Genomic DNA, 15,378 nt, shown 5'->3' with positions numbered 1-15,378 from the left:
GCTGTGCCTCGATCTGCAACAGGACAGAGGTCCAGGCTGTCTCTGGGCCACGAAGCTCTGAGCTGGACCCTGGCCCATGAAGGGGGTGATGCTGCCTCTGCCGGGTCCGCAGACACTACTTTCGGGCCTGTCTGTATTTAGGAGAGTCACCGACCCTGGGTGCCCTCTCACTGTGCTTCAGTCAGTCATCAGAATTCGAAGGTCCTTTCTTACCCACCTGTGCATCCCTCGCGCCCCCACTTCCAAACCGTGACTGGTTGGTCGCCTGGACTGATCCAGGGACTGTGAAAACCTCTGGACAACTGTGCATTCCCACCCTCTGGACTCTCCCATGTCTGTACTAATAGAGCAGCCGACCTACTCTATTTTATATTCATTCATCTATATGCATGTCTCTTTTATTTTGTACAGTGAAATCTTAAAGCTTCAGATACACCAGCCCCACATGGAGGAATGAAAAGATTCTATCTGCACTGAAGCAGACTCCTCAGTCGGGTGAGCACACTTTCACCCCAGGACCCGGGTGTTTGGTGGGTCCCCTCCTGGACCAGTCTTCCCCCAGCTCGTCCCATCGCTTCTCATGCGTGCATTATTCCCTCAAGACTCCTAACCAGGCCAAACCTTTTGCTCAATAAATTGCTGCCAATTAAACATACAGTGTGATGGCCTAAATTTATAACTACTCTTTTGAACTCCATTAAATGTCATCTGACACAAATCAGAAGCAGGTTATTATGAACACATTGTTGAATGAAAGGCAATGGGGCCATTTTATAGTTCTTACTATTCCAAAAGACTTACACACACATGAGCCCACTGCATTTCAGTGGTAATCATCTCCTACTGTAGAGCACGATTTTTATGTTACCGAATCTATAAAAGTCCAAATTTTCTATCAGAATAGGCCCTTGGTATTATCGTTCTTTGAGTGGAGATACAGTTCCATTCTTGGAATACCAAATTGCTAATCCCATCAGTCATTACAAGCATTTAAAGAATGCACATGCCTTCAGCTGGGCTCCAACAATCATATTTTAAACACCCAGTTGTTGAAAATTATGTGAAAGCTAAGGGAAAGTTTAACATTTTCTCCTACACAAACCCAGTTAGTTTGTCTAGGAGAAAATTATTTTATTGAAGTGCTCAGGCATGCACAAATGGAATGCATTGCTTTTTTTGTTTTTTTTTTATAGTTAAATTTCTGAACCAGTGGAAAAGCCATCTTTATTCAAAGCACTAACTACATTACAGTACATTTTAAAACTGCAACCTCAGACAGTATATGAGGTCTTATTTGTGAGTAATGGCCTAAATTTGGCCACTTGCAGAGAAGGAAATGAAACTTCAAATGTATTAAGAAATAAAAATAGTTTAACCACATAGAACACATTGATTAAGCACTGGGTTTTTTTTTTTTTTAAATTACTCTCCACTTGTTCACCTTTGGATTATATGAGCTACAGTTAATTAAACCTCTATTAATTCTAATGCCTAGAATAGGTACACACACCATTTCTAAATATGCAGAGGTATGGACTTATCAAAAAAAAAGGCAAGTTGAGTGGGTGATCTCAATATTCTAAAATTATTATAAAGACAGAAAAATGAAAATGTATATTCTTTGAACTAACAATGACACAGAGAAAGATGGAAAAGTGGGAGCTGCCTTCTCGGTATTTAATCACTTACTCATAGTATTTGGCACTAGCAGGGGAAGTCTCAGAGCAAGGTGATTTCTGACTGTATACATCACCTGCTCTCAAGCAGATCCCTGTTTCAATCAGGGGCAGAATGCTTTTGCAAGAACATACATTTGTGGATCAATGGTGAGCCCTACCCATCAAGCACAAGTCCGAGTGCTCCTGGCATGGTACCTGGCACAGGAGATGAGAGTCCATGGGATACAGAAACGAATGAGTGAAGAGCAACATAAAACAAAACGTGAAGACTTCACTTTGCTTCCTGGTGACCCCCCTTCCTGGAATCACCGGCGAGACTCTGGACCTCTCGTCCTATCGCCCCTGGAACTGTCCAGGCCAACAGCTCCAGCTGGCCTTCCTGCCCCTGCTGTCTCCTGCCTGACTCCACAGGCCCCTTAGACTTTCAACATTTCTTCAAGCCCTACCTCCAACCCTGGGACCCACTGCAACAACCCAGTTCCATTCATGCAGTGCAACCGTGACATGCGTGGGGGTGAAAGCGGCAGAAAAGGGAAACCTAGAAGGGGCAGGAGAGGCGTGACACCCTTCATGAGACGTGACCCAATCAGAACTGGATGAGCAGGCTCTCTGTCATGGAATTTCCTGCTCTGCCCAAGAGAAAACACTTTCTGACTTAAAGAAAAATGTTAAAGTACTAGGCCAGAGTGCTTCATAGCTTATGGAGGAAAAGGAGTGTGTGGCTGAAACCATTTTGAAAATACTGAATTGGTCAAATGAAATCTTTACTGCAGGACTTCTCAGAGCCTTGAATTACGTTAATATTACGAACCTCCAAGAACATTACCCAAACTTAGGACTCTCTCTTTTTGCTAGAACTAATGAGTTAAAAGTTTAAAAAAAATTTTTTTTCCTCTTTCTAACATGTAAAATGGTACCCCAATGGTAAAATTTAAGCAGTTTTTACAGTGATACACAGAAATGCTTCAGCATCTAGAACTCATTTTAGAAAAGAAGAAATACACTTTCTAACACATGCAGAGTTATAAACCTGTGGAGTGCTCCCAAAATACCTGATTCGATGGAATACAGCACTTCGGCATTTTTCCCTTTGTCCTTGTCCAGAGCTGTAACCTGCAACACGACGGAGCCCACAGCGGCGGACTCGTAAACCCGCCCTTCGTAGGACGAGCTCGTGAACCAGGGGGCGTGGTCATTGGTGTCGCTGACATTAACAACGATCCTTGCGAAGTTGCGCTTTACGGGGACATCTTGATCTCGTACCTAAAAGAAACAACGCGTTATCAGTCCTGTTAAGGTTTTCCTTTGAACTGACTAAAGGTCACTCTCAGACACAGGGAACCCTCCAGGAGCCAAATGGCAGAACGGGCAGAATAAGCAGAGCGCCGTACCATGACCGTGAGAACATGCTGGTGCGCCGCCTCGTGGTCAAGCATTTCCGACGTGTAGAGAGAGCCGGTTGCAGGGTCAAGACGAAATTTCTTGAGGCTCAGTGGATCTATACTGCTCTGGAGAGTGTAGATGAGTTTGTTTTTCTCATCCTTATCCACAGCACTGATCTGCAAAATTTCTGTTTCTGGCACTGTGTCTTCAGGAATAACAACTTCATATTTTGATGTGGAAAATTGAGGACGATGGTCATTTGTGTCTATTACTTTGATGAAAACCTGTAATGACAAAATGACTCACGTCACAATATTCCTAAGTATGATGTTTGAATAGGTAAAGAATTGGGGGGTAAAAATTAGATGCACACTGGAAAAAAACTAATTTTTGAGCAAAATGAAATACAAACATGAGAAAGAAAAGCAACCAAAATCTGGAATCAGAAGTATCTTTAAAATTTTTCACTGAAATAGTATCTATATAAATATGAGTAAGATAATAAAGACCTTCCTAAATTCCTGAGACTAATTGTGGAGGGAAAATGTAATCGCATGCACGGGTGCATGCGCACACACATACACAAACGAAACACATCTCTTTACTGAAATGCAGGCTTGGTTTCTCTTGGTCTCCACAGACCAGATATTTCTAGAACTAAATGGTCACAGTATCTGAAGTTCTTGTGCTAATCTTTGAGACTCCAAATCCCTACTGATAGATACATATAAATATGAAAATTAGAAATGTGCTTAAAAATCTTTGTATTTTTGTGATCATAAAATCTACACATTAAGTAGTAAATACATTTATTTCTTTAAAGCAATTTAAATACGCTGGAGAGAGAGAGAGAACTCTCTTAAATATGTCAGCACAGAATTAAAACCTTACAGGAAAAAAAGCAGATGTTAAAAAACTCAGTCCCAAGCTAAATTAAAAAAAAATTACTTTGACAGTAAGAAGATTAATTTTCAGACTGAAAAGACACATGTGGATAAGGCACAGTGCAAATCACTACCAATTATAAAAGATGGTTTACAGTTATGATGAGAAACCTAAGCTTCGCTGGCTCACATGGGACAGATTTCTCTAGTCTGAACGGCACAGGAGGCTAAGTCCCAGAACTGCACGGGGACAGCGTTAACCAGACTAGGGCAGCATATGGACTGGAGGCCTTTCCGTGAAGACTCTCCCAGCGTTCTCCCAGAACACAAAAACCTCAGGATGGATCTGTAACGTTAAACTATATCAATACTAAATGCATCCACCAAACCACAGAAAGGTTTTAGGTGCAGGTTATGTAAACATTTAAAACAAAGATGCCTCACTCTGAAAGGTCAATGATGATCCAGAAGCAATGGCTATAAAGGTAATTTCTAGAGGGGAGGGTATAGCTAAGTGGCAGAGCACAAGCTTAGCACGCATGAGGTCCTGGGTTCAATCCCCAGTACCTCCATTAAAATAAATAAGTAAAAAAGGCAACGTCTATAAATTAAATCATTATATATCCCCTTCCACTGTATAGTTAAAATTTTATTTTTCTCACATAGTGAGTGTTGGGGAGAGGTATAATGCTGCTCCAAGATCAACTGATCTCAATTACACTGGAACAGCTGAAGTAAGAACAATCTTTTCTGATCAAATAATTCCATCAACACATATTTCCTGGGTACTTACATGACCAGCACTTGCTACATTTACTGAAGGTGAAAAAGAAACGTGGAGAGTCCTGCCCTTGCAAAGCTTTCAACCTCACCGGGCAATGTCTTGAATGTGCAAAGCCCAGTGAAGGTTCCCGTGTTATCGAGTGAGTTTTCAGGATGCCAGAGGTGGTCTGGACATTCAGGGAGCTTTGAAGCAGGAGGCGGGCTCTGCTCGCAGGGGTTTCAGGTTGGCAGATGAACGTACACTGCGGTGGGAGGAAAAGCTTGACCAGAGACATGGAGGCCAGAGGTGGAATGGAATGTCGTGTCTCTGAGAGAAGGACCAGGGAACACAGCAAAGGAGCAGGGGGGGAGGTGGGGTCCACAAGTAGAGCCCTGAGTCCGGAGCAGGGGCTCACAGCTACAGGTCTTGCATGCTCTAAGACGCCTCATGAGAGCAAATTCACCTTCAGTGCTCCTCCCAGTCGGGCGGACCATTCCGGCAGCAGGCAATGCAGGGTGCATCGCACAGACAGAGGGTGCAGACAGGAATGTACTCTGGGCCAAGCTAGGGGGACGAGAGCCCAAATCAGTGCTGATGTGAGACTGGGAACATGTGGTGAGCGCTGCCTGGGGACAGGCTCTGAGGGCTGGCAGGGCAAGCACAGGTGTGCCACCTCTCTTCCTTAGCCTCCATCAGCACCCCATGAGGATGAGGTCACCTGTGCCCACTTTCCAGGGGAAATGGAAGCACAGAGGGTTAGAGCCACCTGCCCACACACAGGAGTAGGAGGCAGAGTCCGACTCAAACGGGGCCTGCTCCAGGTATGCAATGCTGACGCTCCAGAGAAACGGAAAGAAAACATGACAGCAAAGCTGTTTCAAGAAGGAACCAAATGTTAACTGGATTTGGCGAAGTTGCCTTGAGGTACCAGATAAAGCAAAATGACGCGAATTAACACTGGTCAGCATCCTAAGTGGAAAACGCAGGACGGGAAAGCCATCTGAACAGAGCACTGGTAGTCATTCAGACCCTCCCACTGCCTCCTCTGCCCACAGCGCTCTCCAAACCTCCAGTCTGACAACTGCTGCCATTGACCTTGATGCAGCAAAACCTGTTCTGTCGGTTCTTGAGTTTCACCGACAAACAGGAACCCTCCGGCTGTGACCAGGGCCGTGTCAAGCAGGTTCTGATCCCCGTGTCCCCCTTCAGCTGCTCTCAGGTGCTCTGCTCCCACTCAGATGGCTATCTGCCTGTTCTCAGCCCCAGACTGGGATCAACACCTAATTACTGCTTGTTGCCTTTGTCCCACATCTGAACAGGTCAGCCCGGGCTCTAATGTAAACCGCTCTGACATTCTCACTGCCTCTCCCCCAGCAGGTCATTAGGGTATTATCAAGGCCCTCTGAAAACGACTCAAAAGAAGTTATGGAAGTATATGCAAAGCACTGAAGCTGAAGATCTTCTGCGTCCCTGAGAAAAGAAGACTAGAATATATTTACTGGGTTTTACAGGAATTTTAGTCAATCTTCACCAATTTCATACTAAGCTTTCAACTATGCTAACTAAAACTACAATTACTAGGAGCTGTGTCGCAAGTGATAAAATCTTAGGTAGATACATTATCTTTAGCAATGAGAACGCTTGGCACAGAGAGTCATTTCTACTGCTTATTAAGTTTCCTTTGCTAGATTTCTGGTTAGTCAATTATTTCAACTGATCTACCTACAGTTATACTCTTTGAACCTTTCAGAATTACCCTGTTAAATTTATTACAATTCTTAATGCTTTTATTCTCATTTTCATGCTCTGAAGTCTAGTTTCTACAATGAGAACAGTTACCGACAAGATTGAAATGTTAATAATTGCGCTGGAACTTTTACATGACAGTCTCAAAATGACCCCCAAAGCATGACACATGTATCAATTTTAAATATAATAAAAAATCACAAGCATCTGGAGAAAGGAATAAGGTCTTTTCAAAACTGGCTTTAAATTACCTATTCATGTATTAATTGAAAAGACATCATAGACTACACCACTTTCATTCTTCAATGCAACTAAATGATTTAGCAGATGATCTGTCATTTAAGATTTAAAACAGTATCATCTAAAGAAAGAAAACTGGAATTCAGAAGCATTTTATCCTCTGATAATTTAATTTCTTCCTTTCACTTTTCAGATACAGCAGATTATACACCAGCCTTCAGCCTCTAGCATTCTAATGTAAACTCCAGGAGGGCAGGATTTTGTTTCCTAACATTCAGCTTCTACAACAACATCTGGCATCTAGCAAGTATTCAACAAATCCTCAAACAGCCCCCGCTGCGAATCAAAGAGAATTAATAAGAAAGAAGAGAATTTAAGTGTAATTGTTTTACCATTTAAATTTGAAATCCCAGTAATCTGGCCTTGTCTTAATCATCAAATAGGAAAAAAAAAATCCAAAAAAGTGTTTAAAAAGATAATTAAATCACCTTAACTAGCTTTACTGCAAATGACTTGGAAAATTCATCCTCAACAGTGATACACTTTATACTAACATGATTCAAAGAGTATAAAATTAAAAGATTTTAATGGCATCATAGCTTTTTTTAAAGTCTGCCTTCAAAGTTTTCAAAACTGGTTAATTACCTGAAAAAATCTAAATCAAGATTTGCAGTGAACTTTCATTCCCTAAACAAAAGTCCTTGGTGTGCACACGTGCATAAAGTCATCTGAAGGCAGAATCAACTGTTCATACCGGCTGGGAACCTGACCTCAGAACGCTGCATCCATCCTCCTCGGACAAACACATCATCGTCAGTAATTCGCCTACCTGGGTAAGTATAGTGGCGGTTCCATCTGTGGCCTCGACTGTGAGGTTATAGTTTGATTTCTGTTCTGCATCAAGAGGTTTGGCAATAATGATGGTTCCAGTGCCCTTGTCCACATCAAAGTGACTGTCATAGTTGCCACCTAGTTTAAAGTCAGGACAAACAGAAAAGTAAAAACAGATCAACAGGATGAAAATTTGTCATTTATTTTGTGGCTCTGTCATTCTTAATGGTAGTTTAAAAAAAAAAAAGAAAAGAAAAACTTCTGATAATACTGATCAAAGTGATTCCAAGGAGCTTTCCTTTGGAAAGACCAGAAAATAAAAAGGATGCTTGCTTATTAAGGCAAAGCTGAGCTGTAAACATCAAGGAAGCTACCAAATGAGAGGAGGACAGAAAGCAACTCTGGAAACAGAAAAGCACCACTAACATTGCCAATGAGTTACTTTCAGTTTGCTTTTCACGGGTTCTGAAAACCTCTTTAATTTATATTTCAGTAGTTACATTAGCACATCATTTACTGACCGGACTTCGCCATTTAAAAATTTACTAAAAAAAAAAAAATTCTGACAATTTGAGCATATTGCTCTAGGTAAAATAACTATTAAAAAGAAATATTAACTCTGAAAAAAAAAAGTGGTAGTTAACATCAGTTAGTCCTGACTCTTCCTAGACTCTAGCTGAAGTTTTTCCCCATTGCTGTCAAACACAAAGCTTAATGTTGCAAAGCTTTTTGTGTTACCAACATTATCCAAATGCATTCCCCCCATTATATTGCAGATAAAACTCTCTTTTCAAACCCACTGAACTTGAGATACTTCTGTCAATGAGATGCAATGGAATGAAAATGAAGTCTAAACATCATGATGAAGTTCCAGCACTAAATCCAACCAAAAAGCGAAACAACACATGCACACACACACAAACAAAACAAAGTCTTCAATTAAAATCTAAAAATAAGGATCTAGAGATGTATGAAAAGTCAGGATGTTTGCAACTGGAATGGGTGACCACGTGCCTGCTATGGAAAAAAAAAAAGGCAATGAAAGATGGTCACTGGAAAGAAAAAAGTGTGAACCACGGATGCTTTTCTTTTAGATCTCATAATCTCAGGCAAATTATGTGATCTCAGCAGATACCTTCTGCTGTACAGTTCAGGTCACAAGTCATCTGAAAGATGTAAAACACTTCTCTAGCAAGTGAGTCTCCTGGCACAGCCCCAAAGAAGCAAGCATGGAAGGCAAGCACAGAACAAGGAGAGCCATCAGTCACGGCGGTTCCCAAGGTGGTCAGCCTACACGTGAGGCAGACGCCGCGCGGTGGCAGCCTGCTCAACTGGAGACGTGATCAGAGTTAACAGAAAGCAAACTATCCTGGCTGCAGTTAACTATGAAAAGAATCTTGTTTTTTCCTTTAAAACTAAACCTGTAATGGTTTCAAAGGTTGTGATAACATCAACAATTTCATACAACGACCAAAGTTGGAAAAACAGCCCAGCTGTCTAGAGTGAAAGTTCAAGAGGTGACGCTTGCACCACCTGCGCCCATGGTCCCCGCAGCTTCAACCTGCTGAGACGGCAACAGGGGCAGGAGGGCTCGGGGTGGGGTGGGGTGTGGGGGGACAGGGAAAAAGGACGTGAGGTTCCAACCGGAGACGATGCCAACACACACTTCTGATTTTAAATGTGCTTGTAATTAAAACACTGTGAAGACTCGAAGAATTAAGAAACTAAGATGTCAAACTCTAATGAGAAATTGTTTTAAGTATGTTGTGTTCCATTCTGTGTCCAAGCCAAATTAAATGACAAAGAAAAAAAGAAAAAGAATTGGCTTAGGCATGTAATTTTTATCACAGGGTGATTTAGTCTAGTGAACCCTGCTTCGAAGTTTAAAAACCTTACTTGACGCTATCATTTACAACTCACAAATTAAAATGTGTAAGCTTATGCCTTATAAAATACTGATAGATGACAATCACACAGTCACAGTTATTTTTAAACATTCCAATCATATTCACAAAAAGAGTTATGTGCCATATGCTGTGTATGAAGAGGGAAAAGTTAAGAAGCTGTGCTCTTGGAGCAAAATGTTAAGATTTCTCTGTAACTCTGTGATGCACGTTTAAAAAACCTTATTTTTATAGTAATAAGGTACATACAGATCATCTATCTTAAACAAGCTTAATAATAAATGTTGGACATTGTGAAGAATTTTACTGCAATTGAAAACAAATTCTTCACGTATAGGTGTTACTCCCAATTTTAAATTCTGAGATGTGCACAAAAAAATCAGAAAAATCACAGACGGGTTCTCAGTGTAACCTACACAAGAACGATGAAAATGATCACGAATGCTTACCGGTGATGTCAAACCAAAGAGGTATGCCTGGGGGCTCAACAGATATCACTCCAATCATGTGAGCAACTGGATCGCTTTCCATCACTGTAAAGCTGAAAAATGATTCTTCAAATGAAATTGGTTCTGGGGATGGTTTGGGTTTGGAGATCCATTCAATATGGAGTCGAGTGGTTGACGACTTTTGGGGGCGACCATTATCAACGGCCTTGATCTATAACACAGGAGCAGAGGGGATAAGGACAGTGAATTAAAAGTTGCATCCCATCACCGAAGCCCTTCGGTCTTAACCTGAACCAATTTCAAACATTTAGTGTCTGTGCTATGCATTCCACTTGTTTAGTGCCCGATAAAAAGCCCACCACACTCTGCAGGAGGGACTGGAATGACAGAGAAAACGGACCCACGCTTCCCACTGTTAGATCACGACGCGGGTGGCGTAGTGAACAGAGAGACCCAAGACTAGGTTAACAGGCGAAGTATGTAAGACATTCAAAGACTAGATCTCCACTCACTGAAAGAATATCATATTCTCCAGCTCCAGAAAACTTCCTGGACAAAACCACTCCCGTTTTGGGCTCGATAAAAAATTTGCCGTGTTCATTTCCGTCTTCGATGCTATAGGAGATCTCTGCGTTGGGACCGTTGTCTTTGTCTGTAGCTATGACACGATACAAAGGCTCCCGCTTGGCGTTTCTTTCTCGTTCTGGTTTGTCGCGCTCCGGGAGTCGGATTTTGTAGAACTTCTGCAGGAACTGAGGCTTGTTGTCGTTTTCGTCAAGGATCTTCACAATCACCCTCGCGACGGTTGACTTGGGGGGACTGCCATTGTCTGTCACAGTAACCTGTTTTTTTTTTTTTAAAGGTAACATCAAGATATGTTTTAGCAGGAAGGGGATAGCTCAGTGGTAGAGTGCATGCCTAGCATGCACAAGGTCCTGGGTTCAATCCCCAGCACCTCCGTTAAAAATAAGTAAATTACAAACACCCTAATTAACCCCCTGCCCCACCAAAGAAATGTTTTAAAAATATACTATCTAAAAAGCAAATGTCTTCCTAATGATAATCAGCTTTGTAGAAGTCTCTGTAGTTCACACATCGCTATGACACAACCATTTCTGTCAACCTCTTAACAACAGCATCTGGAAAGTCCTAAGCATCTTGTATCTGACTCCCATCCAGCCTTTGACATTCACTGAGAAAAGGCTGTGGAGCGAGACACACAGTTAACAAGTGTGCAGTGTGCTCTCACCAGGGTGAGGGGACCAGGCACGATGCCACTGTTTGTAACATGCTGCTCTGGATCTTTTGGTATCTGTTCATTTTTCTGGGGATAAAGCGGTGTAAAGGAGAGTGGAATGATTTTCACAATGTTTTCTTTAGTTTCCTGTTTATTAGTGACCAGAAGCTAATATAACAGAACAGTAGCAGTTATAAATACTAGTTAATGTGAAGACTTCTCTTTCCCATATGATATTTTTTTAAAATATTTAAAAATAAAGAAATGCTTACTTCTAGTATGTGTTCATCTTGCTGCTCTCGGTCTAGTTTCCTCGATGTAGTTGTGATGAGACCTATAAAATAGTAACAGTTCATGAATCCTCACAAAATAAAATCAATTACAAAATATTGTAAATGAAACCACACACTGAGTGTAGAAGTCTGAGCAAATGTCTGATTTATTCTCAAGGGGAAAAAATGATTAATCTAGGTACAATTAATTATTTTATTTACAAACAACGTATGTTACACCTCATTTTAATGATTCTTTTTTTTTTGTGGGGGAGGTAATTAGGTTTATTTATTTACTTTAGTGGAAGCACTGGAGATTGAATGCAGGACCTCATGCACTCTGCCACTGAGCTACACCCTCCCCTCTTAATGATTCTTAAACATGTTAAATACATAAGTATTAAGAAAGTGGAAAAACTTGAATCAATTACATGCTAAAAAAATGTCAGCAGTTTCAACATACACTTTGTCAGAAAAGACTTTCAAAAAGTGAGAGGAAATTATCCAGGATTTCAACCCCATCCATATCTCCTTTGCTGCAGAGATGATTAAGAATCGGCAGAAATAACTTCTGCAACTGTATTAAAAAGGACCACTGGAAAACATAAGTTGGCTGTGATTTATTACCTTTGAATCATCTACCCTCAAAAATGAAGAACTGTTACAAAAAGTAATGTGATTTTCCAGGCCGTGCTGCTCAAATAACAATCATTTAATTTCCCCTCAAAAGGAGCAAATAAAATGATCCTCAAAAAAAACACCCCATATTCTTTATTTCTTTGATTTTTCTAACAAACTAAAATGTCTATAGTTTAAATCTCTCTCTAGAACTTTAATAACTGTCTGCTAAACTGCCAAGGTGTTAGAACCTAGACCATTAAAACCGATGAAATACATTCTTGTACTTTCCAGAAAATACAAACAAAACTCCCCAAACACTAAAATATCCTCTATAACGTGTGCAGGTAACGGACAGGTGCAAGCTGAGTGGTCTTGACAGAAGATATGAAGACCAGGTAAGATCTTTATGCGGCAAAACCGCCGCGAGGACCAAGTCTTCTCCTGCCCAGCTGTCTGTGGTTTCTCAGAGTACTTCCTGTAACTCATATTTAGAACAGACTTTATCATTCTAATTGATTTCCTCCTATTATCCTAATTTCACAAAACTACCAATTAAAGGCTATTCAAAATGTTTCTCTAAATGTGCAAATGAAAGGTTTGCGTTTTCATTTAATTTGAAGTCTTTATTTTTTTTCTTAAGTCACTAAGAATCTACATCAACATTATCTTCCACGCTATTCAATGAAACAATGCTCTCTTTATAATAAGGGCAACAAAAGACTATATTGTAATCTGGGTTTTTCCCCAAACCATACTTATAGATTCAAAGTGGTTCGAGGAAAAAGCTTCGCAAAGCTTAATGGTGTGAAAATGTTGCTTACTGTGGCACAAGCTTGATTTTCATTAGCCAAAAACCTTTAAAAGCTAATTGTTTTTGTTTTCTATCAAAAGTTTACCACCCTTACAGATTGTGGTTTTAAGAAGTTCAAGAGTGACAGGAAATCACTGTGAGTGGCCCCATCTCGCTGTCCTCATGTGCCCACCAAAAACTTCTCGCCAATGGTAACATCCCAAGTGGCTACAATTCGGCATGTCCACTAGGAAGACAGTATTCCGCTTCTACAGAACATAATCATTCACTGCAGGGGTATCTGTTAGCAAATAAACAAATATCCACTAGCAAATACAATTCCTCACTTTACAGTTTATGTACAGCACACAAGACTGCTAATAAAGATGTCCTCACACCCACACCACCAGCTCAATATGAAGACAGAGCAAACCTGCCCATCATCTCCTGGGTCAGGAATTACCTGCATGCTCTCTATACTTCAATTCTCTCTTAACTCAAAGGGAATATTAATTCCATTCAGCTACAGTGAACTCTATGTTCCTTTTTTACCCATTTTTTAGCCCAGCTCTTTCTATCCACTCCCCCACCTCTCACCTGAAACATCACTTCTGAGGCCTCCCGTGACCGGCCCAGCCTGGGGTCCTGCAGTGGGGCTACCCTGAGCTCTTTTATTTGCTCTGTTGTAACATCACCCCACAGTATTACAGGCACTCGTTTAAGAGTCTTTTTTTGTGTACTTCAAAGCCCATGAGACTCTGCCTTTCTTGTACCTCTTGGTTGTATTATTATAACCAAGCAATTACCCTAAAAAATACTTACATGTGTGAATACAAGAATTTCTTAAAACCATAAAAGAGCAGAATTAAAAATACTTACTAGAGTAAGAGGGGCACAGGAACTATGCTGGAAATAATGATACAAATTTATAGTTTATGTGCATGTTAACAGAAAACCCATCTAACGTGTATTTATAGGCAAGATGTGTCAGGCACTGCAACAGGTGGTCAAGGTGATGGTGGCATCTGGCAGACACTTAGAGGCACACAGGAAGTCACTGGAGGCAGAGGCAGACTTGGTTATTCCCCAGGTACAGAAGAAAGTACGAAAAATAGAGAATGGTGGGTCTACAAAAAATATAGAAAAGGGAGGGCTGATCTTACTAAGCGTGCGGCATCCGTGTTTAGAAAGTCATAAGGACGCCTGAGAGGCAAAGGCTGGGAGGGAGCCAGGTGTCCCAGAAGCCAGGGGCAGGGAAGTCTGAAAGGCGAGTCCCTCCTCCAAGGCCTTCAGAGATGCTTGGAAGAGAAGAGGGAGCGAGAGCCAGGGAGGCAGGAATCAGACAGGAAAGGAATTTCTTTTATGAACTGTTTCGTGAGAGTGTATGTAGTGAGTGACTATAACCACGATGGAAGAGATGGAGCTAGACGTGAACTGACCAGCACGGTAGCCACGAGCCTCACGTGGCTATCACCATTTAAGTTACGTGGAAGCTGTCTAGAGAACATGTAAGGTATTTTAGATCGACAAAAAGACCTTGCTTCCTAGCTTTGCAACACTTGCACCAGAAGGAATCCTATCACCAAGGTTACAGTTTTCTTGTCCTTAACACCATGACTGGGAGGGGCAGTATGTGGACATCGCACGTGGCTAGCAGGACGTGGGGTGGTCCCCAAGGGAAAGGGAAAATGAGTGCTTCGTGTGCAATTTCCATACCAAATGAACCCTGAAGAGAGAATAAAATTTCCTAATGGAGCAGGAAAACACTAGGAAAACTGCGGATGCTCTCTGGAGGTACACACTACTTTCCAGCGATCAGCCGCACTGGGAGCTTAGGACAGTGGAAATGCTACCCAAGTGTCCCACACTCCCGCCCCGCCAACCGGGCTGCAGAATTCAGCATGCACTCCACACTCATTTGCACCTCTGTAATTTTGCGCATCCCAGTCCTGCTGATCCTTCCACCTTGCCTGCCTGACCAACACCTATTTTCAAAAATGAATCCAAAGTATACGTTTCTATACACATGTTATCAACCCCGCAGGTGTTAAATAGCTAATAAGTGCATCCATTTCTTTCATTTTTGCACACTGGTGCTCATCTGTAATAATTATTCCTAAGTCCCAGAAGGATCAGCACAATAGCTCAGAAATGGAGAGAAACCTTCAGGATGATCAAACTTGGCTCCCTGAGCCAAAGAGAAATTAAACTGTTCCAACCCACCGATAAGCCATTATCAAGGCCAGGATTAGAATTCAGTTTTCCTGAGGCCCAGATGAGAGGTTTAGGGGGGGGGGGTGGTCCCCTCCCCACCACACTGCATAATTTACTGTATTATGGTATTTCAGCTCTCCACACATTCTGAACCATGACTTACATGAAATTCAAGAAAAAGAGAAAATCAGAAATAGCTAATCATTATTCATTTAAAAGGTCCAAAAAAGCAAGTTAGAGAATAAAAGAGTGGGAGAAGGCAGAAAAATGCATATGCAAACGCTGCCTCTTGTAATTCTGTGTTTTATTTTTCTTTTCTGCAGAGCTGCGTTAAATTAAAAATAGAAATGAAAAGACAAAAACTT

General features: G+C 41.4%; 1 protein-coding gene across 4 annotated transcripts in view; it reads right to left on the bottom strand.

Moving 5' to 3' along the window:
- The window catches only part of FAT1 (FAT atypical cadherin 1), a 109,123-nt gene that overhangs the window by 31,220 nt on the left and 62,525 nt on the right, over positions 1-15,378 (bottom strand). For all 4 annotated transcript variants that reach the window (XR_001460211.3, XM_015249180.3, XM_015249182.3 and 1 more), the window contains exons 4-9: positions 11,389-11,450; positions 10,392-10,721; positions 9,880-10,090; positions 7,525-7,664; positions 3,071-3,346; positions 2,732-2,942 (exon numbers count right to left, since the gene is read on the bottom strand). Coding sequence is in view for 3 of the 4 variants with exons in the window: in XM_015249180.3 (XP_015104666.2) it covers positions 2,732-2,942; positions 3,071-3,346; positions 7,525-7,664; positions 9,880-10,090; positions 10,392-10,721; positions 11,389-11,450 (1,230 nt within the window). In the remaining variant the exon portion in view is untranslated. The remainder of the gene's footprint in view (positions 1-2,731; positions 2,943-3,070; positions 3,347-7,524; positions 7,665-9,879; positions 10,091-10,391; positions 10,722-11,388; positions 11,451-15,378) is intronic.

This window comes from Vicugna pacos, chromosome 26 (assembly GCF_048564905.1).
Source record: "Vicugna pacos chromosome 26, VicPac4, whole genome shotgun sequence".
In the NCBI taxonomy this organism is placed as follows: Eukaryota; Metazoa; Chordata; class Mammalia; order Artiodactyla; family Camelidae; genus Vicugna; species Vicugna pacos.
Note: the sequence above shows the minus strand (reverse complement) of the source record. Positions and strands in the feature narration are given on the sequence as shown.